Genomic DNA, 26,283 nt, shown 5'->3' on the forward strand with positions numbered 1-26,283 from the left:
TGGATTTTCAGCTTTAGCATCATTCCTTTCAAAGAAATCCCAGGGCTGATCTCTTTTAGGATGGACTGGTTGGATCTCCTTGCAGTCCAAGGGACTCTCAAGAGTCTTCTCCAACACCACAGTTCAAAAGCATCAGTTCTTCGGCGCTCAGCCTTCTTCACAGTCCAACTCTCACATCCATACATGACCACAGGAAAAACCATAGCCTTGACTAGATGAACCTTTGTTGGCAAAATAATGTCTCTGCTTTTGAATATGTTATCTAGGTTGGTCATAACTCCTTCCAAGGAGTAAGCGTCTTTTAATTTCATGGCTGCAGTCACCATCTGTAGTGATTTTGGAGCCCAGAAAAATAAAGTCTGACACTGTTTCCACTGTTTCCCCATCTATTTCCCATGAAGTGATGGGACCAGATGCCATGATCTTCGTTTTCTGAATGTTGAGCTTTAAGCCAACTTTTTCACTCTCCACTTTAACTTTGATCAAGAGGCTTTTGAGTTCCTCTTCACTTTCTGCCATAAGGGTGGTGTCGTCTGCATATCTGAGGTTATTGATATTTCTCCCGGCAATCTTGATTCCAGCTTGTGCTTCTTCCAGCCCAGCGTTTCTCATGATGTACTCTGCATAGAAGTTAAATAAACAGGGTGACAATATACAGCCTTGACGAACTCCTTTTCCTATTTGGAACCAGTCTGTTGTTCCATGTCCAGTTCTAACTGTTGCTTCCTGACCTGCATACAAATTTCTCAAGAGGCAGATCAGGTGGTCTGGTATTCCCACCTGATATAGCGGGGTGCTAACTTCCAGGTAAGTTTCAGCCTGTGATTTACTTACCTGCAGGGACAAAAGTTTTATCAGCCAGTCGGCTTTTCTGCCTTAAACCCTAGTGGTGCCCTGCCGATCTTCTCTGAGACATGATACATCCTGCTTGGTCTTAGCACGATTATCTACATACATAATCAGCATTTGCAAATTATTTGAGGATGTAAGTAAATATAGAAAAGGATTTTTCAATCTGATTTATAATTATCTTTGGATCTCAGATGGCTTTCCAGGATTCTGTGTAATTAAAATTTAACAATGCAAATGTATCATGTGAAGTGTTAGGATTAAACAGAAGCCCCAGGAGAGCAGGGACTTGTTCACCACTGTGCCTCCAGAGCCTGGAGCTGTGCCTGTGCACGCAGTGGGTGTTCCGTTCTTTAATGATTACATCTGCATGTACAGTGAAGACCAGAAAATTTACGAAGTGGAGCTTCATACCCAGATCATGGCATCCTTTTGACGATCTCGGATTCTTCCAGCTCTGTAAACCAGGTGCTGGAGTACAAGGACGCAGAGATACAGAGCCTCATTCGTTCTATTTATTCCGCAAATACTGACCCACCTGCTTTGTCCCGAGGCACTGTGCCTGGAGAAGAGGATGCAGGAGGGACCTTGAGGCTCCTGCCCTCCTGTTGCTCTCGGTTTGGGAAGAAGGAAGTGGGACGAGTGGAGGCAAGCTGGAACCTTGGCAGCAGGAGGTGTAGAGCGGTCGTGTAGTTGTTTGGCTGGCAGAGTATTTTCGTTTGTCGTTTTCTTTTTTTCTATTGCCGCTCTCGATAGTGTCACAGTAATCTACTCATCTGGTCCCTGTAAAGATCTGAGTTGTTGACCTTTGGCTTAGGGTCTGATTGGAAGACTTGACATGCAGATAATGAGATTACAGTAGGAAAATTGCCGTAATAGCTGTGCCACCTGCAAAGAGACTTAGGAAAAACAGTGTCTTTGTTGAGGTGAATAGTTAGCTGTGGCTGGGTGGAGAGTTGAGACCCAGGGTTGGGGACTGCTGATCTGTGGAAGAGGGAGGGGCATCAAGGCTCTGCTCCCTGGGAGCCCTCGGCAGCAGTATCCTGCTTCTCTCCTTCATCTTGGACTTCTTTGAAAGGCTGCGTATCAACAGTGAGTTCCTTGGTAAAAAACTTGAAAATTTCTGGACTAGGTGATCTCCCCAATTTTCCAAGCCTGACATCAGTGAATATTAAATATTCCATGTGTGTTCACTGCTGATATGCTAGCTGCCCTGCTGCCCACCTGAGGAAACAGCGACTTCTTATCAGGTCAAAGACGCTTTCTTCCTACAAAAGGTCATTTGATTGAGATGAAGGTCACTTAGAGGGTCAGTGATGATTTGAGTTCAAAACTCAAGCATTTTAGTTCTTTATAAGCTACTGTTTTCGTCTCCACAGTGGCCCCATATGGCAAAACCTTAAATGCAGCCTTGTGCTCAGTCGCTCCATCGTGTCCTTCTCTGTGACCCCATGGACCGTAGGCGCCCCGACTCCAGGGGCCCACCAGGCTCCTCTGTCCAGGCAAGAATCCTGGAGTGGGTGGCCGTTCCTTCTGGAAAGCTTCCTTAATGCCTCCTGAAGGGCTCTGGAGGGCACGCACTCCGCGGCTCTGGCGCGTTTCCTTTCCTCCAGGCTGTCTCCACCATCTGAATGTTTACGGAGGGTCTAACGCTCTGAGAGCTTCTCTCCCTGCGTGTTGTTTGTCCATCTTCCCCACTTCTCCTTTGTGTGTGATTGTTGTTTTTGCTCAGTCGTGTCTGACCCTTTGCGACTCCATGGACTGCAGCATGCCAGGCTCCCCTGTCCTTCACTGTGGTAGAATCCAGCTATTGTGAAAATAACTGGATCTCAGTGAGCAACAGGAACTGTTTTCACATACCTCTTGCCAGTCAGGCCCAAGGGAAGGGAACCACCAGAGAAGGAGAAAGGAGACGGGAGGAAAGCCTGCGTGAGCAGCAGTCTCGGCGCTCCCTCGGTCAGGCCGCACTGCTTACTCCATCCCTCGAGTCTCCTCTGTGCAGTGGAGATTGTGGTTCCTCCTGCAGAGGGGTGTTGGGAGGATTAAAACATGTAAGTTGCTTAATCTGTTGCTTGGCCTGCAGTCAGGCCCTCCGTAGCTAGATTCCCTCTCTTCTTTCCCTTTTTTCCTGTGCCTTTTCTCTTTTCTCTGCAGGAGCTTTCCTTCCTTCCTCCACCCCGTCTTTTCCACAGATATTTATTAAACTCTTACTGATGTGTGCCAGGCATCGGTCTCAGTGCTGGGGATACAGCAGCAAGTGAAATGTCGGAACATGCATTCCATTATCTCCTCCTCACCACGATGCACTTAGCATCAGGGACTAGAATACAGAATACATAAAGAAGTCTTACAACTCGATAGTAAAAACACATCCCAATTAAAAAATGGGCCAAAGATTTGAATAACTGTTTCTCCTGAATTATGGAGGGCCAACAAACACATGAAAAGATTCTCACCATTGTGAGTCACCAGGGAGATGGAAATCAAAACCACAGTGAGAAAACACAGCACACCCAGTAGGGTGCCTGGAACCTACGAGACAGAGGGATGAGTGGGCAGTGATGCGGAGAAATTGGAATCCTCGTACATACCTTGTTCACGGGAGTATACACCGGTGCGGCCAATTTGGAAAGCAGTCTGGCAGTTCCTCAAAGTGCTGAACGTGGGTTCCGATAGGACCCAGCAGTTCTGCTTCTAGATGGCTGCCCAAGATGACTGAAAACATGTGTCCACATAAAAACCGGTGCCTGAATGCTTTTAGCAGGGTTTGTTACAGCAGCCAAAGAGTGGAAGCAACCCAAGTGTCCTTCAACTGACCGTGGACAAGATGGCCCCTAACTGAAGACGGATATCCATAAACTAAAATTATTGTTGTTGGTCAGTCCTAAGTCGTGTTCAACTCTTTGCAACCCCATGAACTGCAGCACGCCAGGCTTCCCCGTCCTTCACCATCTCCCGGAGCTTGCTCAAACTCATGTCCACTGAACTGGTGATGCCCTCCAGCCATCTCATCCTCTGCTGCCCCTTCTTCTCTTGCCTTCAATCTTTCTAAGCATCAAGGTCCTTTCCAGTGAGGTTATTCTGCAATAAAATGGAGTGACATAGTGATACACGCTACAGCAGAGACGAACTTGGAAACATTATGTCAAGTGAAAGAAGCCAGTTATAAAAGAACATGTATTGAATGATCTTGTTTATATTAAAATACTCAAAAGAGGCAAATGTATAGAAAGTAGCTCAGTGCTTAGGGCTCGTGGGGGGCTGTGTGGGAGAGCAGGAGGTGGGTGCTGGAGCGTGGCCGCAGCGGGTGAGGGTTTCTTTGGGGAGGGTGGAGACGTCCTAAACTTGCGGTGAGGGTGGCGGAATTCTGGACGCGTAGAGGCCGGTGACTGGCGCGCTTTAAACGGTGAGCCTATGCGTTATGTCCCGGTGCACCTGTCACGCGGGCTAACTCACCCTACTCGCCCCCACTTCCCCCGTTCGCCCCCACGTCCCCCGTTCTGTGCGTTCTTTCTCCTGAGCGTGGGGTTGTGCCCTGGCTCCCACACAGAGCGGGACGAAGTCCCTGCCCTCCGTGGGCCGCCTTGCCGCCACCCTGCGCTTCCCCTTCCTTCCCAGCCAAGACTGCTAAAGGTCAGAGGGTAGGCAATTTAGAAATTGTAAATTGTAGAAGAGTCAGAAGTGAATGGATAAGCAGGAAGAGGAAATGTTTTGAGCATTCGACCTCACCGCCCAGAGATGACCATTATTCGTGTCTTGTATAATTTTAGCGCTCATTTAAAAAGCGGACACCTTCCATTTCTGTCTTCGCCGAGCGCTGTTAAAGGGAAAGCTTATGTTACGCTGCTCTACGAAGATTGTTGTGTTTACCAACAGCACCAACTTGCTGAGTTATGTCCAGCTCTTTTGTGTCCCCATGGACTGCGGCCTGCAAGGCTCCTCTGTTCAAGGGATTTCACAGGCAAGAATACTGGAGTGGGCTGCCATTTCCTATTCCAGGGAATATTCCCGACCCAGAGGTTGAACCCACGTCTCCTGCCTTGGCAGGTGGATTCTTTACCGCTGAGTTACCTGGGAAGTCCAAAGTTAGTGTATAACAGGTCAAAGTAACCGATACTAGGCTAGAACATTGTAATTTTCTTTTAAATAAAAATACCTGAATCTTCTATAATACTGTTAAGTATGGTAAGTTTTTATGCTTTTTTTTTAACTTTTCAGAATTGTCTAAATCGAATTCGGGGTCAGGAAAACCTGATGCTTTGGGAGGTTTATGCTCATTAGCGTGTGGATAGAACACATACAGTCTCGTTGCATTTTAAGCCACACTTGTTATGTGGCTTTTGCTTAAGCCGCAGCTTGATATCACAAGAGGATTTCAGTCTTAAATATTTTAGAGTGCGTTAAAGCCCCATGCCCTGTGAAATAGGAATTTCATGGATTCCCTTCAGTCTCTGTGGGCTGTTGAGAATGTCTGGCTTGTGTTGGTTGTGAATTAGGATGTCAGCTGGTAAGATAGATTGCCAGCGTGAGAAAGTCCATTGAACTGATTTCACTCATCTTTTCTCCCTTTTGCCCGTGTGCAGAATTAGACTGGCTGAGCAACCCCAGCTTCCGTGTTGGAGCCATAACATCTCTGAGCCGACAGACTCAAGAGGCCACCGCAGCCCCTGTTTCTGAAGGGTCACCACTGACAAGGTAGTTTTTGTTTAACGATTTTATTTATTCCTGTTTTACTTTTGGCTGTGCTGGGTCTTCATTACTGTGCAGGTTTCCCTAGTTGGGGAGGGCGGGAGCCACTCTCCAGGGACAGTGCCTGGCAGCTCACTGCGGTGGCCTCTCTGGGGTGGAGCAGCGGCTGTGGGCCCGTGGGCTCGGGAGTGGCATCTCCCGGCTCTGGAGTGTGGGCTTGGGGGTTGTGGTGTCTTCCGGCTCTGCAGCATGGAGCATGGGCTCAGGGGTCGCGTCTCCTGGCTCTAGAGCGTGGGCTCGGGGGTCACGTCTTCCGGCTCTGGAGCGTGGGCTCGGGGGTCGCGTCTCCCGGTTCTGGAGCGTGGGCTCGGGGGTCGTGGCATCTCCCAGCTCTGGAGTGTGGGCTTGGGGGTCGCGTCTCCCGGCTCTGGAGCGTGGGCTCGGGGGTTGTGGCATCTCCCAGCTCTGGAGCGTGGGCTCGGGGGTCGCGTCTCCCGGTTCTGGAGCGTGGGCTCGGGGGTTGTGGTGTCTCCCAGCTCTGGAGCGTGGGCTCGGGGGTCGCGTCTCCTGACTCTGGAGCTTGGGCTTGGGGGTTGCGTCTCCTGGCTCTGGAGCGTGGGCTCGGGAGTCGCATCTCCCGGCTCTGGAGTGTGGGCTCGGGGGTTGTGGTGTCTTCCGGCTCTGCAGCATGGAGCATGGGCTCAGGGGTCGCGTCTCCTGGCTCTGGAGCATGGGCTTGGGGGTTGCGTCTCCTGGCTCTGGAGCATGGGCTCGGGAGTCGCATCTCCCGGCTCTGGAGTGTGGGCTTGGGGGTTGTGGTGTCTTCCGGCTCTGGAGCATGGAGCATGGGCTCTGGGGTCGCATCTCCTGGCTCTGGAGCGTGGGCTCGGGAGTCGCATCTCCTGGCTCTGGAGCGTGAGATCGAGGATTGTGGTGCACGGGCTTAGTTGATCCGTGGCAGTGGGATCTTCGCTGGCGGACCAGCGATTGAACCCATGTCTCCTGCATTGAGACATGGGCAGATTCTTCAGCACTGAGCCACCAGGGAAGCCCATGGTAGGTTTTTGATAGGCGGATTTTTAGTCTCTGTCAGCGTACCATCTCTAGCTTAGCTTGAGGAGTAACCCTTAGAAAACCTTGTGAGGAAAGAGTTAAGTAAAAGCTCTTTCTTTTACCAAACGTAATGAGGTGATCTTCGACTGTTTTCCCTTACCTCACTCTTTACAGATGATCCTTGTTTTTTCCCGCTTTGTATTGCAGTGGCAAGAACATGACACAGTTACTGCCAATAATTAGGCCACGAGGGAAATGGCATCATTGTGATTCTTAAGTAACTTTATTAACCTCATTAGTAACCTTTAGAATATTATAATTCAGATATTTCTTTAGTTGCATAAAGATAGAAGTTGCATGCAAAAATAGGAGGAGGTTCTGTTATAACATAGGATAAAAATCTCATGAGAACTTTGGGGAAAGCAAAGTGGCACACATCTCTACCCAGCTTTGAAAGAATTTTGTTATAGATCACTGGATTGAGAAATGAGCTCTCTCACCAACGTAGACCAAATGGTCTCATTAATATGAGGTACTGTAAAAATGTGGGAAGCCTTCAGAAACTGAGACTAGTTCATGCACGAGAGGAGTAATGAAGAAGAACTCATTCTAACTTTCAAAAACAAGGACCAGCATTAAACCCATTTTTTTTTTTCTTTTCCTTTTTGGCATTAAGGACATCCTGGCATAATATATAGGACTGAAAATAAACCTTTTAGAGATTTTTAAAATACTGTATTTGATAACTGCTAGATTAATTTAAGAATATATAGTATGAAAATAAAGGTTTAGAAGCTGTAAAGATTAGAATCTCTTCAGCCAATGTCATTTTAGGTCCAACTCTTAAATCTTGAAGGTAAATTTATAAGCCAACTTTTAAATCTCCAAGGTAAGCATACGCCAGGAAGGTACTGTGTGATGAACGAGCGAATAGTGAGCCTGTGGGTGATCATAGAGAACTGCCTTCTGCATGTTGGTTTACTTTTTACTTATTTGCATATTATTTCCCTAATTCTCTTTTGAAATAATTCTAATGTTGACCTCCCCAAACAGGAGTCCTCTGAAATCAGAGCCTTCAGATGAAAGTGACGCTAACAGAAAGCCCAAAGAAACGAGCAGAAGAAAGAAGAAAGAGAAAAAGAAGAAAAGGAAGCTTCAGCGCCACAAGAAAACCAAGAGAAAACACGGGCCATCGGGTAGCAGTGGGTCTGAGTCAGACACTGATTCTGCAAAGGACAGCCCTTCCAGAAGCCTCAGAGACAGTAAAAGGGAATCAGAGAAACCGAAGTAGGTTTTCTGTTCTCAGATGTCTATGGTTTTTCAAATCTTGAATTTTTCTCCCTTCATTGTTGCCACAGGTGAGACATTTGAATGGTGATTTAGCCGCTCAGTCAAAATGGAGTGAATACATTTGTCAGTAAAGCTGGGAAAAAAACCAGAAAGGGCTGTGTCATTAGGTCAGCGAAAGAAAAGGAAAAAAAAGAAAACTTTCATTAAAAAAATAGGGCCATGATTTTATTTGAGAAATGTTATCTGGGTGCAGCAATGATTGCGTCAAAATCTGATTCAGACAAAAAGCCTACAGGATTTTTGAAAGATGACAGACAGGCCTCACAGTGGGCATATGGGCCAGTTGGCTCCTTAGTTCTATGCTTTTATAAAGAGTAAGAAACTTGCCTTAGCTTTCTCTTTCTCGATACACCTTTCTTTCAGTCACTCACATCAAACCCCCCTCTGCAGGCACAGAGGACAGACTCGTGGCTGCCGCGCGGGCGGTGACGGCGGGGTGGACGCGGAGGGAGGGTCAGCAGGTGGGCGCTGCCGTGTGGGGGACGGGCAGCAAGGCCCTGCTGCGCCGCACAGGGAGCTGTCCAGGATCCCGAGACAGACGTCATGGAAAGGAGTGTAAAAGCAAAACCCTGTGTGTATACCAGACACACTCTCTCTCTCCGGCTAAGGTTGGCAGAGCTCTGGAAATAATCACTGCTTTTGTCCTTCTCTCACGTTTGTTTAGAACCACTGTGTTGAAGGTGTGGAGTGGCTCCTGACCGCAGCGCTTCCTCCCCGGGGGGCCTTGTTCTTCCCTGCCGTCTCCCTGCCGTCTCCCCTGAGCACGGTGCGCGAGGCGAGCTGCAGACAGACTCCGTCACGGCTTTCCTCTCTGCTTAGGCTAGCGTGCCCCTGCACGAGGGCACTTTGCCCACACGTGAGACAGGCGGCCTGAGGTGAAGCCCCTTGAATTATCCCTCGTCTACCTTGCTTTTTCTTCTCTTTGTTCGTGTGCTCTAGATGAAAGAAAACGTTAAGTCCTACCCAAGGCATTCTTAAAAATATTTAGTGCTGTTAAGGTGTTAAGGTTTTTGCAGCTCTTCAGGGATTATCTGTTCTTGCTGTGTACTTAGACGTCCCCGTGATGTCAGTGAGAGCTCTGGTTGGAGCGAGTCTGGAATCTGGTCTGTGGTTTCCATCAGAGACACAAACACCGTGCCTTCCAGGGTCCTCTGTCGTCAGGTCAGCGTTGAAGAACGCTTCAGGCCTCGGGGCTCCGAGGGGCCATGTTTATTTAGCTCGCTCTGTCTCAGGTGCTGCACCTGTAACCCTAGAGAGGAAGAGATAAAGGAGTCCAGCAACAAGGTTCCAAATCGGGCTGGATTTCTGGGGGCAGGAGGGCGTCCCTGGGGGCTCAGTGGTCAAGAATCTGCCTGCAGTGCAGGAGAGTCAGGTCTGATCCCTGGTCAGGAAGATCCCCTGGAGAAGGGCATGGCAACCCACTCCAGTGTTCTTGCCTGGAGAATCCTGTGGACAGAGGAGCCTGGTATGGGGTCGCAGAGTCGGACACGACTGAGCGACTAAAGAGCAGCAGCAGCACGTGGATGGAAAGCACCCCCGCCTGGCCTCCATCGAGTCCCCCGCATCGGGCGCAGGGCCTGGTGCGCAGAAGGCACGCGGGTACATGTTTGCTAGTGTGAGTGCGTGAGTGCGTGTATCCCTGGTGCTCTCGCTTTTTAGTGCGTCTTCAAAGCAAAATACAGCAGGTGCTGTGTGTTCCAAAGACTCATCTTTAACTATTTATCTTTTTTTTTCTTTATATGACTGAGGAAGATGAGTTTTAAAGGATTTCCTGAAACGGTACAGAAGCAACCATAAGAAATCTGAAAGATAGTTATTTTCAGCCTGTGCCTAACCACATCAGAAGTGATCTTTACAGCCTCTTGGCAGCTATATGATCCAGACAGCACTTTAAGTCTGTTGGTATTTTGTATAACGTCCCCATGAAGGTCAGAGCGGGCTGTCCTTGTCTCTTTCGTTCTTACTACTCACTCGTGCAGTCTCTTCCTGGGAAGGCGACCAGGAAGAGGTCTTGTTTCCATTTAGACGGGGGCTAAGATGTTAGTGAGTCGTGAGTGTCTCCCCGTGATGTGAGGAAAGCGGCCTGGGGGCTGGTGGGGGGTGTGTGGACTGTGTGGGCCTCTGATTCCAGGGTCATCAGGGGCAGCCTCCCCACAGCCTCTGTGACCTCTTTTCCCAGGGTGAGGTCCTCTTCACCTCCAGGTGGTGGCACTTCCTTCCGTGTGCACAGCCCAGACCGCATCCTGCTTCCTGACTACGGGACCCAGGAGGGGAGGTGTGAAGGGCTCGCTGCTCCCCAGGCGTGGTCTGCAGCCAGCCCTTCCCACCCCCAGCTGGCTTTCCATCTCTTTCCGGAATGCATCCATCTCTTTCTGTCCCTAAGCTGCTGCTTTCGGTTTCTGTCATCAGAAAACCCCCCACAGTTGTTCTGGAGGGGTGTGAGTTAAAACTCAGCGTGTATCTTAACCCGAGACACATCATCCTGCAAGTATTTATTGAGCAGCTACTTTGCATCCCTGGAATACATGCCCTTGCGTCCCCAGCCAGAAGGTTTAGAAGCCTGGCCAGTCCTGGTTTCTATCCCCGCAGAACCAACGAGCAGAGCTGGCCCAGCACTGAGTGGCTGCTGTGACTCCTTTGGCAGCCTCTTGTGTCCGCAGCATCGTGAAGGACTTTCTTTAGGGGAAGAAAGATGTTAGATGCCAGAAAAACCTTTTCCCTCCTCTTAGTTGACTCCTAGGGAACTGGTTCTTTTGTGTCTGCCACATCACGAATTGGTTCAAAGCGATAAATAAGGGTCTTGTCTTACAGTGGCCTCTCTGCCCTTTAGGTCAAGGTCCATGCATACAGGCAGAGCAGCCTGCACAGAGCCCAGGCTGGGAAAGGAGACTGAGAGCACGTCCGAGCGGCACCGGAGACCGAAGCATTCAGAACTGTGGCTTTGTTTTGTTGTTAAGTTTTGAGTTGAAATTAATTATCTGGCACTTTCAAATAAATTAGGCAAAGTAAGGGCAGCCTTATTTTCCCTCCTTCCTTTATTTCTTCCTTTCTTTCTTTCTCTTTCTTCCTTCCTTTCAAGAAAAAACCTTGTGTGTAAATATGTTTGAAAGTCAAGTTATAATCATTTAAATGATTATTATTGTTATTTTTTAAAGACATCTGTATCTCTCACGTTTATTTTAGGGATAAGTTGACTTCTCTTCTTGGTAAAGTGTCACTTAAGACAGTCTTCGCTTTGTATTTTAACACGTTCTCCAGAGCAGGAGCCTGGCCCCGTCTTTATGGCGGGTGCACATTGTCTGCACGGAGCTGTGCGCGAGGCCGTATGGGTCTGACGTGTCTCACTCTGATATTTCTGAGCCATGACGTATGTAACTGGGGTATTTCTAAGCGCCTCTCCCGTTTTCTTCCTCGCCCTCCTCTGTCCCACAGTCAAGGAGACGATGCCGCCGCGGATGCTAGACGTCACTGTGTCTGGCTTGAGGATGTCCAGGCTCTGTCGGGGGAAACCTTCCGAATGGATAAGAAACCGGATCCTGCCAACTGGGAGTACAAGTCTCTTTACCGAGGAGACATTGCCAGGTGTGTGTTGCGCTGTGTTTCTCTGGTCGTCACTGGTGGGGCGGGGACCTCTCTGCCCTGAGCTCTCTCAGCACTGGCTCTGGCTCTGTGTCCCCCCAGCCTCCCCACCGTTGACTCTGCTGTGCCTCATCCCTTGTTCAGTTGTGTGGGCACGCACGGTAGACGGTGAGTGGTCTCACGCTGCACACTCGAGTTTAAAGCTGGAGATCAGGATGCAGGTTGGGTTGGTCTTACTCAGCCACGGGCCTTGGCGTGGCGTGTGGCACAGTAGGTGCTCATTGAATGTCTGTAGACTGAATGCGTCTAAAAACTCCTTGACCTGAGTGTGACTGTCCATGAACCATTTGGCTTAATCTATATGCCTTTCTTAAAAGTTACAGAAGCCTTTTATTTATCCAAACTGCACCCCCCACGCATGCCATTTAAAAAAATGACATTAAATGATAATGACTTTTTCAAAATGTTTCCAGCATGTGTCACCAGATAGTCATAAAAACAGGTGACGGTATTTGCTTCAGTAATGAGTTGAAGTTTTTTTCTCTATCGTATATTAACGCATATATGTGGAATGAAGAAAAAAATGGCATAGATGATCTTATTTGCAAAGCAGAAACAGACACAGACACAGAGAGCAGACACACAGACACCACGGGGAGGGGTGGGGGAGGAACCGGGAGACTGGACTGACGCGCATGCCCTGTCGATCCTGAGTCTGAGCAGACAGCTGTGGCCAGCCTGCTGTCCAGCACAGAGAGCCCTGCTCAGCGCGCTCTGCTGACCTAAAGGGAGGGGATCCGCAGAGGGCGGGGCACGCGTGCAGGCAGGGCCGGCTCGCTCTGTGCGACAGAAACCAGCACAGCAGGGTACAGCAGCTGTACTCCAGTGGAAAGGAGCTCTTTCAAAAAAGAGGAGCTTTTCTCCTCTAATCTGGCAATCAAAAATAGTTGAATCCCCAATAAGCTCTTCAGACACTTAGTACTCTGTAGGACGTAGTGAACAGTAATACACAGTCTCTTGCTCCCAAACAGCTAGTTGGTAATGAAAACGGAAGGTAGAGGATCGTGGAATATACAGCCAAGAGGAGGCCTTGAAGTTGCTGATCATTCTTCATGGGCTGATTACCTTTCAAACTAAATTTTCGCTCCCGCCCCTTTGCCACCCCTCCACCTTTTAATCAGGGTGTCACTCAGCGTGACAGTGTTGCTCCCCACATACGCAGCTCCAGCTGTAATTCCCTTCATGAGGAGCTGACGTCAGTTATTTTTGGCTTGTGTTTGTATCTGCATACCGTCTCCTGAAACCTCATGGCAAGGGGTTAATGACGCTCTTAGTGCATCTGTGTATTTTGGAGTGGTATTAACGCTCCCTGAAGTCCTCTGGTCTTTTGTGCCTCAGTGTGGGGAGACCCGGCAAATGCTGGCAGGAACGGAGCGGGCAGCACCAGCTTGCGCTTCTCTCCCCTTGGAGTCGGCCTGCCGACTTGCAGCTGCTCCAGGAGGAGGGCACGCTGATCTTACCCAGCCAGGGAGAGGACTCTCAGGGATGGAGGACCGTCGGAAGGTCACGCACCAGGAAGTGAGAGAGTTGGGATTTACACCCGTACTTCTCTGGTGCTCTTCCGCCATCCCCAAAGAAGACACGGGTTCTGTGGTAGGACATTTTCTAGGTTGGGAAACAGAAGATGGTGGTTCTCCTTCTGACTTTGCCATTGACTAGTACCATAATCCCAAGCAAGTCACTTAACCCAGGGGGCCCCAACCCGCGGGTCGGTGACTGGCACCCTGTTGGGAACCCCGCCACACAGCCAGAGGTGGGGGGCGAGTGAGCAGGCTTCATCTGCTGCTCCTCAGTGCTGACCCATCCCTCCCGTCGATGGGAAAAAAGTCTTCCAGGAGACAGGTCCTTGGTGCCAAAAACGGGACCACTGGCTTAACCTTTCTGAGCCCCTGTGTCTTCATTTGTAAACTGGAAATTGTAACTCCTACATGCCTCACACAAATATCAGAAATATTTGATATGGAATTAGAAATTGGTGTGCAAAGATAAAGGCTTACTACCACAGTACTAGATTAAAAAAAGGAAGCAATATTCACAGAGTGGCTCTTGAACCTCTGCTAGTGAATGGCCCAGAGCTGAGGAAGAGAGTGACTGGAGACAACTTCATCCATCTAAGCTTGCAAAGTGACCACTCCAAAGGGTGCAGGGCACTGGCGAGATTTCCTAGTAATTTGCTAAAGCTCAAGTCAGGTAAAGTCTTGCTCAGATTAATAGCTGTACAACTGTTAGTGTCAGGATCTGGGAAGGTGGTGGTCCCGTGGCACGCTGAGCTGGTCAGCACGGTGGGAATACGATGTCAGGTCCTGAGTTTTCACACCTGTTAGGAGAGATCCTGACAAACCACGAGCACTGGCAAGACAGCGAGCAGACGTGTGGCTACACTGTCCCGCGAGGCCTGGGTGAGGGCTGTGGGCACCAGCCTGTGTCGGGCACGGCACCGTCCTGTAGGCTTGCTGCACTCGGGAAGGTGGGTTGGCAGTGTCCTGTGTAACTTGGCAGGCGGCACCAGGACCGGTGAGTGGAAGTTTGGCTCGGCATGAAAGCGGGTCTGAGAGCGTGAGCGTCCCAGCAATGGCGTGCAGTGGATTGGAGCATTGCGGTAAACAGGGCTCAGGTTCTAAAGTTAGTGTGGAGCAGGTCCAGGCTACCTTCGGAAAGTTCCCTAGGACTAATACATTGTCTGTCAGGGAAGTTCAGCTTTCTTTTTTTTTTTTTTTGGCCATTTTTGGAAGAGTTTATTGTTTCTTTGGCTATCCACCAGCTGAAATAGTTGGCTCTTGTTTAGGAGCCAAGTTGTATGAAATGATAATGGTATTTTAAACTCATCTAGTCCTTACTGTATGGCTTAGCCTTTACACATATAAACTTTTTTGATCATCCTGGCAATTCTGCAACATAAGTTACTGTTACAGTTCCTGTTTTGCAGACGAGGAAACTGAGGCACAGTTTGTTTGTTTTTTAAAACTTGATTACGGTCACCCAGCTTAGTAAATGAAGAAGCTGGAATTTGGACCAAGGCAGTCAGGACTCTGGGAAGGCCTGTGTGAACTGAATTCTCCAAAGGAAAGGCAGGTTTATGTTGCCCAGCCCAGCCAGCCCTGCTGAGTGGGTTCAGGGCAGATTGGGTGCTTGATTTAAACATATTCTCTTCCCAAGCTTGCCCTCTTGTGTTCTCGTTTCTTTTCTCTCTCTTTTTTCCCTCTGGTGACTAAATGCCTAATGTGTGTGCTTAGTTGCTGGTCGTGTCTGACTCTCTTGCAGCCCTATGGACTGTGACTTACAGGCTCCTCTGACCATGGAATTTTCCAGGCAAGAGTACTGCAGTGGGTTGCCATGCCCTCCTCCAGGGAACCTTCCCGACCTAGGGATCGAACCCACGTCTCTTGCCTCTCCTGCATTGGCATGTGGATTCTTTACCACTAGTGCCATCTGGGAAGCCCCGAAGTGCCTATGTCTGATTTTATAATGGATACATTTGATATCATTCACTGAGCCTCCAGACAAAATGGGTGTCCCTACCTCTGGAATTGTTCAAGCGAAGACTAGCAGATTATTTGATACGGATTTTATAGGAAAAGTGCTTTTATTTGGGGGAACTATTGCATTAAATTACATCCGAGGTCCAGTCCAGTAATTAAGATTTTGTGATAAGTGATAAATTGGATAGAACCTAAATGTCCAACAATAGGGAAATGGTTAAATAAATTATGGGGCACTTCCAGGGGGCCAGTGTGAAGTCAATAAAAATAGTTGTTTCTAAAACTAATGGCACGAAGAAATGCTTAAAAGTAGGGAGAAACGCGTGAAGCTCTGTATCAGCTATTTAAAATCAGGATATGTAAATGAATGTACATAATACATATGCACATTATCTGAGTGTTGATACTTAATAGTTGTATTCTCTTTTCTCCTGTATCATCTTCATCTGCTGCTGCTGCTGCTGCTAAGTCACGTCAGTTGTATCCGACTCTGTGCAACCCCATAGACGGCAGCCCACCAGGCTCCCCTGTCCCTGGGATTCTCCAGGCAAGAACACTGGAGTGGGTTGCCATTTCCTTCTCCAATGCATGAAAGTGAAAAGTGAAAGTGAAGTCGCTCAGTCGTGTCCGACTCCTAGCGACCCAATGGACTGCAGCCTACCAGGCTCCTCCGCCCATGGGATTTTCCAGGCAAGAGTACTGGAGTGGGATGCCATTGCATTCTCCCATCTTCTTCATCTAGTTTGCTATAAAAGGAAGCTATAAGATCACCTTTATAAAATACAGTTTTAAAGCCAGAAAAGTCAGCAGACATTTTTTGAGATTGCTTGAATATCTAAAACATTGTTGACTTTTAGTGAAAATAGTTGTTCAGTTCAGTCGCTCAGTCGTGTCTGACTCTTTGCCACCCCATGAATCGCAGCAGGCCAGGCCTCACTGTCCATCACCAACTCCTGGAGTTTACCCAAACTCATGTCCATCAAATCGGTGATGCCATCCAGCCATCTCATCCTCTGTCATCCCCTTCTCCTCCTGCCCTCAATCCCTCCCAGCATCAGGGTCTTTTCCAATGAGTCAAGTCTTCACATGAGGTGGCCAAAGTATCAGAGTTTCAGCTTCAACATCAGTCCTTCCAATGAACACCCAGGACTGATCTCCTTTAGGACGGACTGATTGGAACTTCTTGCATTCCAAGGGACTCTCAAGAGTCTTCTCCAACACCACAGTTCAAAAGCATCAGTTCTTCAGCGCTCAGCTTTCTTCACAGTCCAACTCTCAATCCATATATGACCACTGGGAAAACCATAGCCTTGACTAGACGGAACTTTGTCGGCAAAGTCGTGTCCTTGCTTTTGAATATGCTACTAGGTTGGTCATAACTTTCCTTCCAAGGACCAAGTGACTTTTAATTTCATGGCTGCAATCACCATCTGCAGTGATTTTGGAGCCCAGAAAAATAAAGTCTGACGCTGTGTCCACTGTTTCCCCATCTATTTCCCATGAAGTGGTGGGACTGGATGCCATGATGTTAGTTTTCTGAATGTTGAGCTTTAGGCTAACCTTTTCACTCTCCTCTTTCACTGTCATTAAGAGGCTCTTTAGTTTGTCTTCACTTTCTGCCATAAGGGTGGTGTTGTCTGCTTATCTGAGGTTATTGATATTTCTCCCAGCAATCTTGATTCCAGCTTGTGCTTCCTCCAGCCCAGCGTTTCTCATATGTACTCTGCATAGAAGGTAAATAAGCCTTGACGTACTCCTTTTCCTATTTGGAACCAGTCTGTTGTTCCATGTCATAGTAATCAGGGAGAACAAAACTCGTTTTTAACTTAACGTTTGTTTCTTAGGGCAGCGGTCCCCAATCTTTTTGGCACCGGGGTCCAGTTTCCGCAGACGGAGGTGTGGCGAAGGGAGTGGTTTTGGGCTGACGCGTGCATGTTGGGGCCCACACTCCCCTGAGGGGCTCATGTCCTGCCGCTGCTGGTCTGACCGCAGGCGGAGCTCAGCAGGGGTGCGAGCGGTGGGCAGCGGCTGCAAGCAGGGCGCACGGCACTCGTCCGCCCGCCGCGCAGCCTCCCGCAGCCTCCTCAGGCTCCTTTCCACTCTGTCCACACCGCTCCTCCCAGAGAAGATCACTGTCCTGAGTTTCCGTCAGCGAGCGTGTTTGTCCGTCAGGGTTTCATGTAAACGGACTCGGCTGGCGTGTGCGCGTCTGTGTCCGACTCCTTTCTCCGGGCGGCGCGTTTCCGAGTTTCTCCGGGGCGCCTGTCGCGCTCGTGCCTCTCCGGCTGGGAGTGTCCCTCCGCGGCCGCTCCGCCGTCTGCTCATCCGTTCTTCTGTGGGTGGGCCCTGGCCCTTGTCCAGCGTTTGCTGGTACGAGAACGCTTGTGCACAGCCCTTTGTGTAGGGTTGTGGTTTCCCTTTTCTTGGGTAAATCCCTGGGAATAGAATTGCTGGGCCACGGGGCAAGGTCTGCGTTTGGGTTTCGTTTGTTTTTAAACTGCCAGGCCCGTTCCCCCAGCGGCCCGTGAGCCCCGGCTCCCCTCCAGGTCGCTGGCCGCGGCTCGGTGTCGCCCGGCCTTTCCCTCATCCTGGCTGTCCTGGTGGGTCTGCGCTCGGGGCACCGTGGTTCTCGCTGGCCTTTCGTTGGTGACTCACGACGCTGACCACTTCTTCATGTGTTTACCGGCCGCGCGTGTCTTTTGTGCCGTTTCTGCTCACATCTTTTGCTGATGTTTGAATTGGGTTGTTTGTGTAGCACACACACGGAAAGGGCACAGTTTTCCTCAGCTTTCCTACAGATACTCAGCAGTCATGTGTCTGTAGCTCCGGGGACGCCTACACGACCCATAAAAGCATTTTAGAGCCCAGCCTCTTTTCCTGTAGGGTAGAAAATAGCCAAATGTAATTTTATTTGACACACTTTGTCTCGGGATTAAAAAAAGAACCTTAGACCTCTCTATTATCTTCTGAAGTAGACAGCACGGAGGAAAAGGGACTGGTGTAGGAGACGGAGGGCCTGGTGTCACCTGAGGCCTCAGCGTCCTTATTTAAGAACACCGTCGAGGGGAGGCGATGGTTTCCCCTCGCCTGTCACCCGCGGTGCGGCCTGAGGTGGCGTGATGACGGTGCTGTGCAGAGCTTAGGGGCGGGTAGGTACTAAGGTCTGGAAGACAGGCGTGATCTGAAATTCGTGAGACGCAGACGAAACAGCAGGATAGAGGAAAAGTCCTCGTACTTCTCCGAGTAGAAACAGTTTGGAGGGAAGGTGAGTTTGAGTACATGAACTTAACTGGCAGACCCAGAGTGCCTGCTGGGCCTTCGGTCCATGGAGCCAGTGCGCGTGTTCTCTCGGTAACCTGTTTTATTTTTCAAACATTAGATACAAGAGGAAAGGAGACTCCTGCCTCGGCCTCAACCCGAAGAAGCAATGTATATCTTGGGAGGGGACTTCCACAGAAAAGAAGCGTTCCCACAAGCACATCGAGCGCTACTTTACGAAGAAGAGCGTGGGGTTGATGAACGTGGACGGCCTCGCCGTCAGCAGTCAGCCCGAAGCTCCGGCGTTGGAGCCGCTCTCCTTTATCCCGGTGAAGGGCGTGGATGACGCGGCTCCCCCTGCTACCAGCTGGCTGAACCCTCTGGGGATTTATGATCAAGCCACTACGCAGTGGTTACAGGGACAGGGTCCTTCAGAGCAGGAGTCCAGGCCACCAGACTCACAGCCCGACAGAGAGAGCGCGCTCCTCAAGGCCAGGGTGGAGGAGTTTAACAGGAAGGTTCGCGAGAGCCCTCGGGACACGGAGCTGTGGATGGCCTTCGTTGCTTTCCAGGTGAGCGTCGAGGTCCCAGGTCTCCCACCTGGGAATGGCGGCCCTAGCGTTGGGCACTGGTTTATCCTGCAGTGACTCTTGAGCTCCTGTGAGGAACCCTGGTGCTGGGCCTCTAAAGATTAGAATAGAGCCCTTGCTCTGAGTTTGCTCAAAGCCCAGTGATGAAGACTGATGTGTGAGGGGTAACTGCGGTCTGGGGTAGGACATGCTATGACACAGAAGCGGGGGATGGAATGAGGGGGTGACTTGCCACTTGGGTATAAGAAATGGCCTCCAAGAGATGGTGAGCCGTGAACAGAACCGGGGTGGGTGCACGCCACGCAGCGGGAGGCGTTCCTGAAGTGCCGAGAGAACGTGTGGGGTGCACGGGGCGGTCTGCAGGGACGGGGTTGGAGTTACTGGCTCCCTTTCTGAAATATGTGCATCTGTCTTTGTCCCACTTATTTTTGGAACCACTTATGTAATTACCACATTTGTCCCACATTCGGCTGTGTTATTGGTAAAATCGGCTTTTCAGAAAAGGTTTTCAAGACACTGCATGCTAGTTATTGATACAGAAATCTAAGTTTAAAATGACAGGGACTCTGCAGGTGGTCCAGTGGCTAAGTCTCCAAGCTCCACATGCAGAGGGCTCGGGTTCAATCCCTGGCCAGGGAACTAGATCCCGCAAGCTGCAGCTGAGACCTGGTGCAGCCAGGTAAATAAATACATAAGTAAATCAGTCCAGTTCAGTCGCTCAGTCATGTCTGACTCTTTGTGACCCCACGGACTGCAGCACGCCAGGCCTTCTTGTCCATCACCAACTCCCAGAATTTACCCAGAGTCATGTCCATCGAGTTGGTGATGTCATCCAGCTATCTCATCCTCTGGCATCCCCTTCTCCTCCCGCCTTCAATCTTTCCCAGCATCAGGGTCTTTTCCAAGGAGTCAGTTCTTTGCATCAGGTGGCCAAAGTATTGGAGTTTCAGCTTCAGCATCAGTCCTTCCAGTGAATATTCAGGACTGATTTCCTTTAGGAGGGACTGGTTGGATCTCCTTGCAGTCCAAGGGACTCTCAAGAGATAGTGGCTAGGGCTTCCCAGGCGGTGCCTGCCAGTGCAGGAGACCTAAGAGATGGGGTTCGATCCCCAGGTCAGGAAGATCCCCTGGAGGAGGAAATGGCAACTCACTTCAGAATTCTTGCCTGGAGAGTCCCATGGACAGGGGCATCTGGTGGGCTACAGTCCATGGGGTCTCAGGGAGCTGGACACGTCTTACCGACTAAACTCCCAACCCCAAACATAAGACCAGAGCTACCGACCCGAAGAGCACTTCACTGTGTGGCATGAGCAGCCCTGTGGGCCTTGTAAGTCACTCCGCAAGCAGCGCCGACACCCCCGGTCCCCCAGTTCCACTTGCCCATACGAGTGGGTGTTTTTGTTGTTGAGGACGAGCTCATGAGAAGTCCGGGCCTCTATGCTGTGGAGGAAGGAGAGCCGGAGACGCGGAAGCGGTCCCTCCGGCTGGTCCTGGAGAAGAAGCTGGCCATCCTGGAGCGGGCCATCGAGAGCAACCCGAGCAGTGTGGACCTGAAGCTCGCCAAGCTGAAGCTCTGCGCCGAGTTCTGGGAGCCCGCCACTCTGCTCAAAGAGTGGCAGAAACTGATCTTCTTACATCCCAACAACACAGCCCTCTGGCAGAAATACCTGTTGTTCTGCCAGAGCCAGTTCAGCACCTTCTCCGTATCAAAAATTCAAAGTCTGTATGGGAAGTGCTTGAGCACCCTGTCCGCCGTGAGGGACGGTAGCATCGTCTCCCACCCCGAGCTGCCCGGCACCGAGGAGGCCATGTTTGGTAAGGAGACAGGGACCCAGTCCAGTGACGTGGGAGGGGCTGTTCTTTCTTTTGGCTTCATTGAAAATAGTTTATCTTTGACTTATTTTAGGAAAGTCTAAGTCGATAAAACTGATGCTTAAAAAAGGGTATTATGACTCCTTTTGACGATGGGTACCCCCCTCCCCACCTTCTGGGCAGCGGGAGGCATTATTAAGCCAGTACAGTTCAGAAAATATTGCCAGACTAGAAGTTCCAGCTTTTCCAGTTGTTATTCAGGTAAACGCAGTCTCTTAACTGCTTTGGCTGTTGGTGGCCCCGTCTGTGGAGATGCCCACGTCTCGCCCGTTGTGGGGGCGTGGGCGGTCACGCGTGCAGGGTGCCCTGGCTGGCTGGAATTCACTAGTAGATACAGGTTCCTGGCGTCATTATACTGGGAACGTTTTCAGTAGGTCCCGAAGGACACTAGACTATATTACACATTTTGTCCAGTAGTGAGATCCAGAGATGGCCTGTTTTACTGGAGTGTATCACTCCTGACCTGAATGCTGGGTTTGCCCTTCACAGGCTCCTGTGTGACCTTGGGTAGGTTCCTTAACCTGTTTGACCGGTCGTTTCTCCCCCAGCAACAGCAGTCCAATACCTGCTTCCCAGGAGGGCTGTGCCTGTCAGCTGAGATGGTATATGGGGAGCCTAGCTCAGGGTTTTACTCAAATCCCTTTGATTTGATCAAAGGGATCAAATTTCTTTGATCAAATCCCTGCTATTGAATATTGCTACTACTTTCTAAAGACAGAAGAAATATATTGCTCTAGAAATAATAAGCAGTTGTGTCACTGCCTTAAAGGGCCTCATATTTGATATTATGTGTTGGTATGCTCAAACAGCTTAATGGTATCTCTTAGAGAGAATTGTACCACAGTTTAAATGAAAATTTCAAACATGGAACCCAGATTTGTTTACAGCAGGACTGAGTCTGTGATGGAAATTGCTGGTGAATAATGCCATCTAGTGATCAGCTGAGTACAGAGCTTGGCTCTGATTACAAAAAAAATCTACTGCGCCATCCTTTCCCCAGAGTTTTTCTTGTAATAATGAGCTCTGAGTACTTGATAAGCAATATTCAGACCATCCCCTGGTCTTGTTTTATTGTTACTATTTGTACTCTGTGGCCTTTCCTTTAAAAGTGAGAATACGTGTATCATGATCGCAGTACTGTTACGTGGGTCCTTTAAACTCAGGACTTGCTCGTCTGATTTGAAGCTGTGACAGTCACTGGTTTTGGGGAGAAGACGGCCTGGGTGCTGAGCTGCGTGTCTGTGGGGGCTGCTCTCTCCCTGCCCAGGCGCTCACCGGGGCTTGTCCCCTTTGCTTTCCCGCCTGCAGCCCTCTTCCTCCAGCAGTGCCACTTCCTGCGGCAGGCTGGCCACTCCGAGAAGGCCGTGTCTCTGTTCCAGGCCATGGTCGACTTCACGTTCTTCAAGCCGGACAGCGTGAAGGGCCTGCCCACCAAAGGCCAGGTGCGTGTCCCGCCTGAGTTCCCTGCTCCCGTCTCGGCCCCTCCCTCTTCTGGGGAAGGGTGTGGGTAATAGGAGTTGACGGTAGTATTTTCAAAATATTTACATCCTCCTTACATCAGTTGAGGGTTGTCTCAGAAATATCCTGGCAATCCAAGGAAAAGTCCGCCACAAAAGCAGTGAAGCATTGAGAGCGGAAAGACGATCCCTCCACCTCCCAGCTATAAAGACTCACTGATGTCCTTTATTTCCCCCTTACTTTCACCCCTGTTTAAATGCTAGTTACCGCCCACCTCCAGGGAAGCAGTTACCATGCCTTTTTTTTTAATTTTTCATAATTTCATTTATTTATTTGACTAGGCCTCTGTGTCTGTGCAGGCTGTTCTGTAGGTGTGGTGCTTGGGCTTCTCATTGCCGTGGTTTCTTTTGTTGTGGAGCAGGGGCTCTAGAGTGTTTCAGCTTCAGTGCTTAGAACCCCCGGGCTCCGTGGCGCAGACTCCGGAGCCGTGATCCCTGGGCTCCAGACCGCAGACTCAGGAGTCGTGAACCCCCTGCCCCCCGCCCCCGGGCTCTGGAGCGCAGACTCAGGAGTCGTGATTCCCTCGGGCTCTAAGGCGCAGACTCAGGAGTCGTGATCCCTCGGGCTCTGGGGTGCAGACTCAGGAGTCGTGACCCCGGGCTCTGGGGCGCAGACTCAGGAGTCGTGAACCCCGGGCTCTGGGGCGCAGACTCAGGAGTCATGAACCCCGGGCTCTGGGGCGCAGACTCAGGAGTCGTGACCCCGGGCTCTAGAGTACAGACTCAGGAGTCGTGACCCCCCCCACTCCCCGTCCCCCCATTCTGGGGCTCTAAGGCGCAAACTCGGGAGCCGTGATCCCCTCGGGCTCTGGGGCGCAGACCCAGGAGTTGTGATCCCTCGGGCTCTGGGGCACAGACTCAGTAGCTGTTGTGCACGGGCTTAGTTGTCCCTCCGTGGGATCTTCTTGGACCTGGGATCCAACCTGTGTCCCCTGCATTGGCAGGCAGATTGTTTACCAATGAGCCACCCTCTGGTTAACCTTTCCTCTACCGAAAACCTTGGCTAAAGTTGCAGTGAAATTACACGTTGGTGCTTGTCAACACTGATCCTAATTTGGGTGGGGGGCGGGGAGCGGGAGGGACATAAGAAAACATTTTTCCTTTTTCCACTTAAGAAAAGTCAGTTTTCTACCTGACGAAGAGGGTCTGGTAGGAGACGGACAGGGTAGCTCAATTTATGGTGAACTTTCCGAGGTCTTTGGTGACAGGCTAAGGTCTCCATCTTGTGGAGCTTTCATGAACTGCCTGTAAAAACTATTTTTAATCATCATTATTTTTAACCTTTCTTTTCTGCACAAAATTGGGGCCAGGAATGTTGGTTAGTATTGACAGAACTGCTTGGTAGTATAGTAAGCCAGGTAGCACAGTTATTTTAAAACATGTTTTGCTGTTTTAAGAACCTGCTATACTATAGAAGTGACTGAGTCTCTCTGCAGAGCCTGGGGTGTGGTCAGGGGTCAGGGTCAGAGCTGCCCTCATCCCCACCCCTTGACTGACAGTCTCTGTGATGGGAGGCCTTGCTGACGAGGGTTGCAGCAGCGCCCTGGGCTAAAGCCTGGCCCAGGACCAGTCCACGTGCTTGAGGCTTCAAATACTCTGGAGCGCATGACCAAACCTCAATACATCTTCCCAGCACACAGCAGGGGCTCGGTGCTTGTTGGCACAGAGCTGAACGTGGCGGCAACCTCCGTGTTTTACACCTCGACAGGTGGAGTTCTTTGAGCCCTTCTGGGACAGCGGCGAGCCCCGGGCTGGGGAGAAGGGCGCCCGAGGCTGGCGAGCCTGGATGCACCAGCAGGAGTGGGGCGGCTGGGTGGCCGTCGGCGCAGGTGAGGCGCCTCTCGGGGGAGGGCCGCTGCCTCTTCCTCGGGGGTTTTCTGTTTTCCTGGCTTGTTGGTGTGTGCCGGCTGTTCCTCAGGAGCTCAGGAACGTTGTGCAGATCCCGCGAGTGGCCTGGGAGCGCAGGCTGTTCTTCCTCTGAGACACCCTGAAGCAGCCCCCACCGCCCCTGCCGAGAGGTCGGGGAAGAGTACACGGGGCTTCTGTGCGCCCTTCGCCCCGCTGCACCGGCGGTGGAGGTCGCTGCTGGTAGTCCGCAGAGTCCGCTCAGATTTCGCCCGTGCTGCAGGCGCTCACTTCTGCCTGTGTCTGCCCAGCACTCTGCGTTTATCCCTGTGCGGCTTCAGGCAGCCCCGCCGCGGTCTCCCTGCAGAGCCCTGCCTCCCTCGAGGCCCCTGTGCGCCCCCTTCTGGCTCCACACCCCCCACCCGTCCCCGGCCTACCCCCAGCCCACTGCGAGTCCCTTCTCCATTTCCGTTCCACTGCTGTCTTCTTTCACCTGTTTATATAAGTGGAATTGTATGTAACTCTTTTCAGCATTTCTAATTGTAACACACACACACAATTTACCATTCTAGCCGTTTTTAAGTGTGCAGTGGTGACATAGGTCGCTGTCACCCATCGTCAGCTACGTCCCCCTCAGCTCCTCCGTCTCCCCCAGCGCCCCGGCGCCCGTCCAGCTCACTCCCCATCCCCACGACTCCCACCACCCGGCTTCTGCCGATTGGATCCAAGCACCTGAAGAGCACTGCGCATCAGTGCTGCTTGGCTCACGCAGTGTGGTGTCCTCGAGGCTTACGCGGTGCGCAGCACGCGCCAGTATTCCTTCCCAGAGGCTGAATGATTTCCCACCGTGTGCATATCTCACACACACACACACACACACACACACACACACACACACACACACGACGCATCGCTTCCCCTTTTGGCGGTGGTGAATATACCGCTAGGACCGTGGATGTGCAGATTCCTGTTTGAGTCCTTGAGCCCCAACTTTCGGTTCTTTGGGAAATGCACCCAGGGGTAAACTGCCAGCTCACGCGGTGCTTCTGCCTGATTCTTTGCGGAGCCCTCACACGGCATTTCCACAGCAGCTGCACCATCTCGCATGCTCAGCACCAGCGCAGCAGGGTCCCGAGCTCCTCGCATCCTCACTGGCAGGCGCACTCTGTGTAGCGTTTGAAGATCGGCTCTCCTCGTTGGCAGAACGCCCGAGGTCTGCCACACCGTGCGTGCCGGCAGTGGTGTCCTGTGTTTTGCTCGGTGGTGCCCGCAGCATAGCTGTGCCATAGTTTCTCTAGGCACCTAGTATAGGACTCTTGCCTTGTTGCCAGTTTTGGGCTTTTATGAATCAACTGCTGTGGGCATTAGTGTAAAGGTTTTGTGGGAACATCGGTTTTCATTTTTCTGGGATCAGCACCCAAGAATACAACTTCTAGGTCTCATGGCCAGTGCGTTTAGTTTCCTAAGAAACCGCCAGACTTCTCCGGGCGGCCACACCGTTGTACGTGCTGTGTTTATTTTTAAGTTTGTTGACTTCATTGGAAAACTCAGACTTTTTTCCTTTTTTTATTCTGCATGTTCAGAGTTAGGAAACAAAGTGAAATAAAATATAGGCTATCTTGAATTGCCTCTTTCTTTAAAAAAAAGTGAACACGGATGATAGTCATAGGCCACTGATGGCTTAAGACAATCGGAAGCAGCGTATCACTAGATGTCCTTCAGCATTCTGGAACTGTGTGTGCGACACAGTAGCTGCTAGCAACACATGGTGTTTTAATTAAAATTAGTTGAAATAAAATTTGAAATTCAGTTATTCTACCAGCTACGATTCACATGCCCAGCAGGTCACATGTGGCTACCATATCACACAGAATTAGAACATTCTCATCATCACAGAAAGTTCTCCTGGACAGTTCTCTTCTAAAATACGTGTCATTCCCATTTTTAATTGCTGTGATAGCATAAAGAATCATCTGATTTCATCAGTTCACCTTCCTTTTCTGGGAACCTGACTGATTACGGGAGAGTCCGTAAATGCCGCTGAGCGGCCTGGAAGGCCGGGCCTGGGTCACGCTCATCTCGGCCTTCTGGTGCCCACCGTGCCCCTGGCCCTGGCAGAGGGGTTGAGGGTTAAGGGTGGTG

General features: G+C 50.6%; 1 protein-coding gene across 1 annotated transcript in view; it reads left to right on the plus strand.

Annotated features, from left to right (window-relative positions):
• The window catches only part of NRDE2 (NRDE-2, necessary for RNA interference, domain containing), a 48,515-nt gene that overhangs the window by 10,456 nt on the left and 11,776 nt on the right, over positions 1 to 26,283 (plus strand). The window contains 7 exon segments of the mRNA XM_005888606.2: positions 5,433 to 5,544; positions 7,645 to 7,878; positions 11,374 to 11,523; positions 18,439 to 18,889; positions 20,317 to 20,722; positions 22,088 to 22,221; positions 24,005 to 24,125. Coding sequence (XP_005888668.2) covers positions 5,433 to 5,544; positions 7,645 to 7,878; positions 11,374 to 11,523; positions 18,439 to 18,889; positions 20,317 to 20,722; positions 22,088 to 22,221; positions 24,005 to 24,125 — 1,608 coding nt within the window.

The sequence above is a fragment of the Bos mutus genome, chromosome 10 (assembly GCF_027580195.1).
Source record: "Bos mutus isolate GX-2022 chromosome 10, NWIPB_WYAK_1.1, whole genome shotgun sequence".
Lineage (NCBI taxonomy): Eukaryota > Metazoa > Chordata > Mammalia > Artiodactyla > Bovidae > Bos > Bos mutus.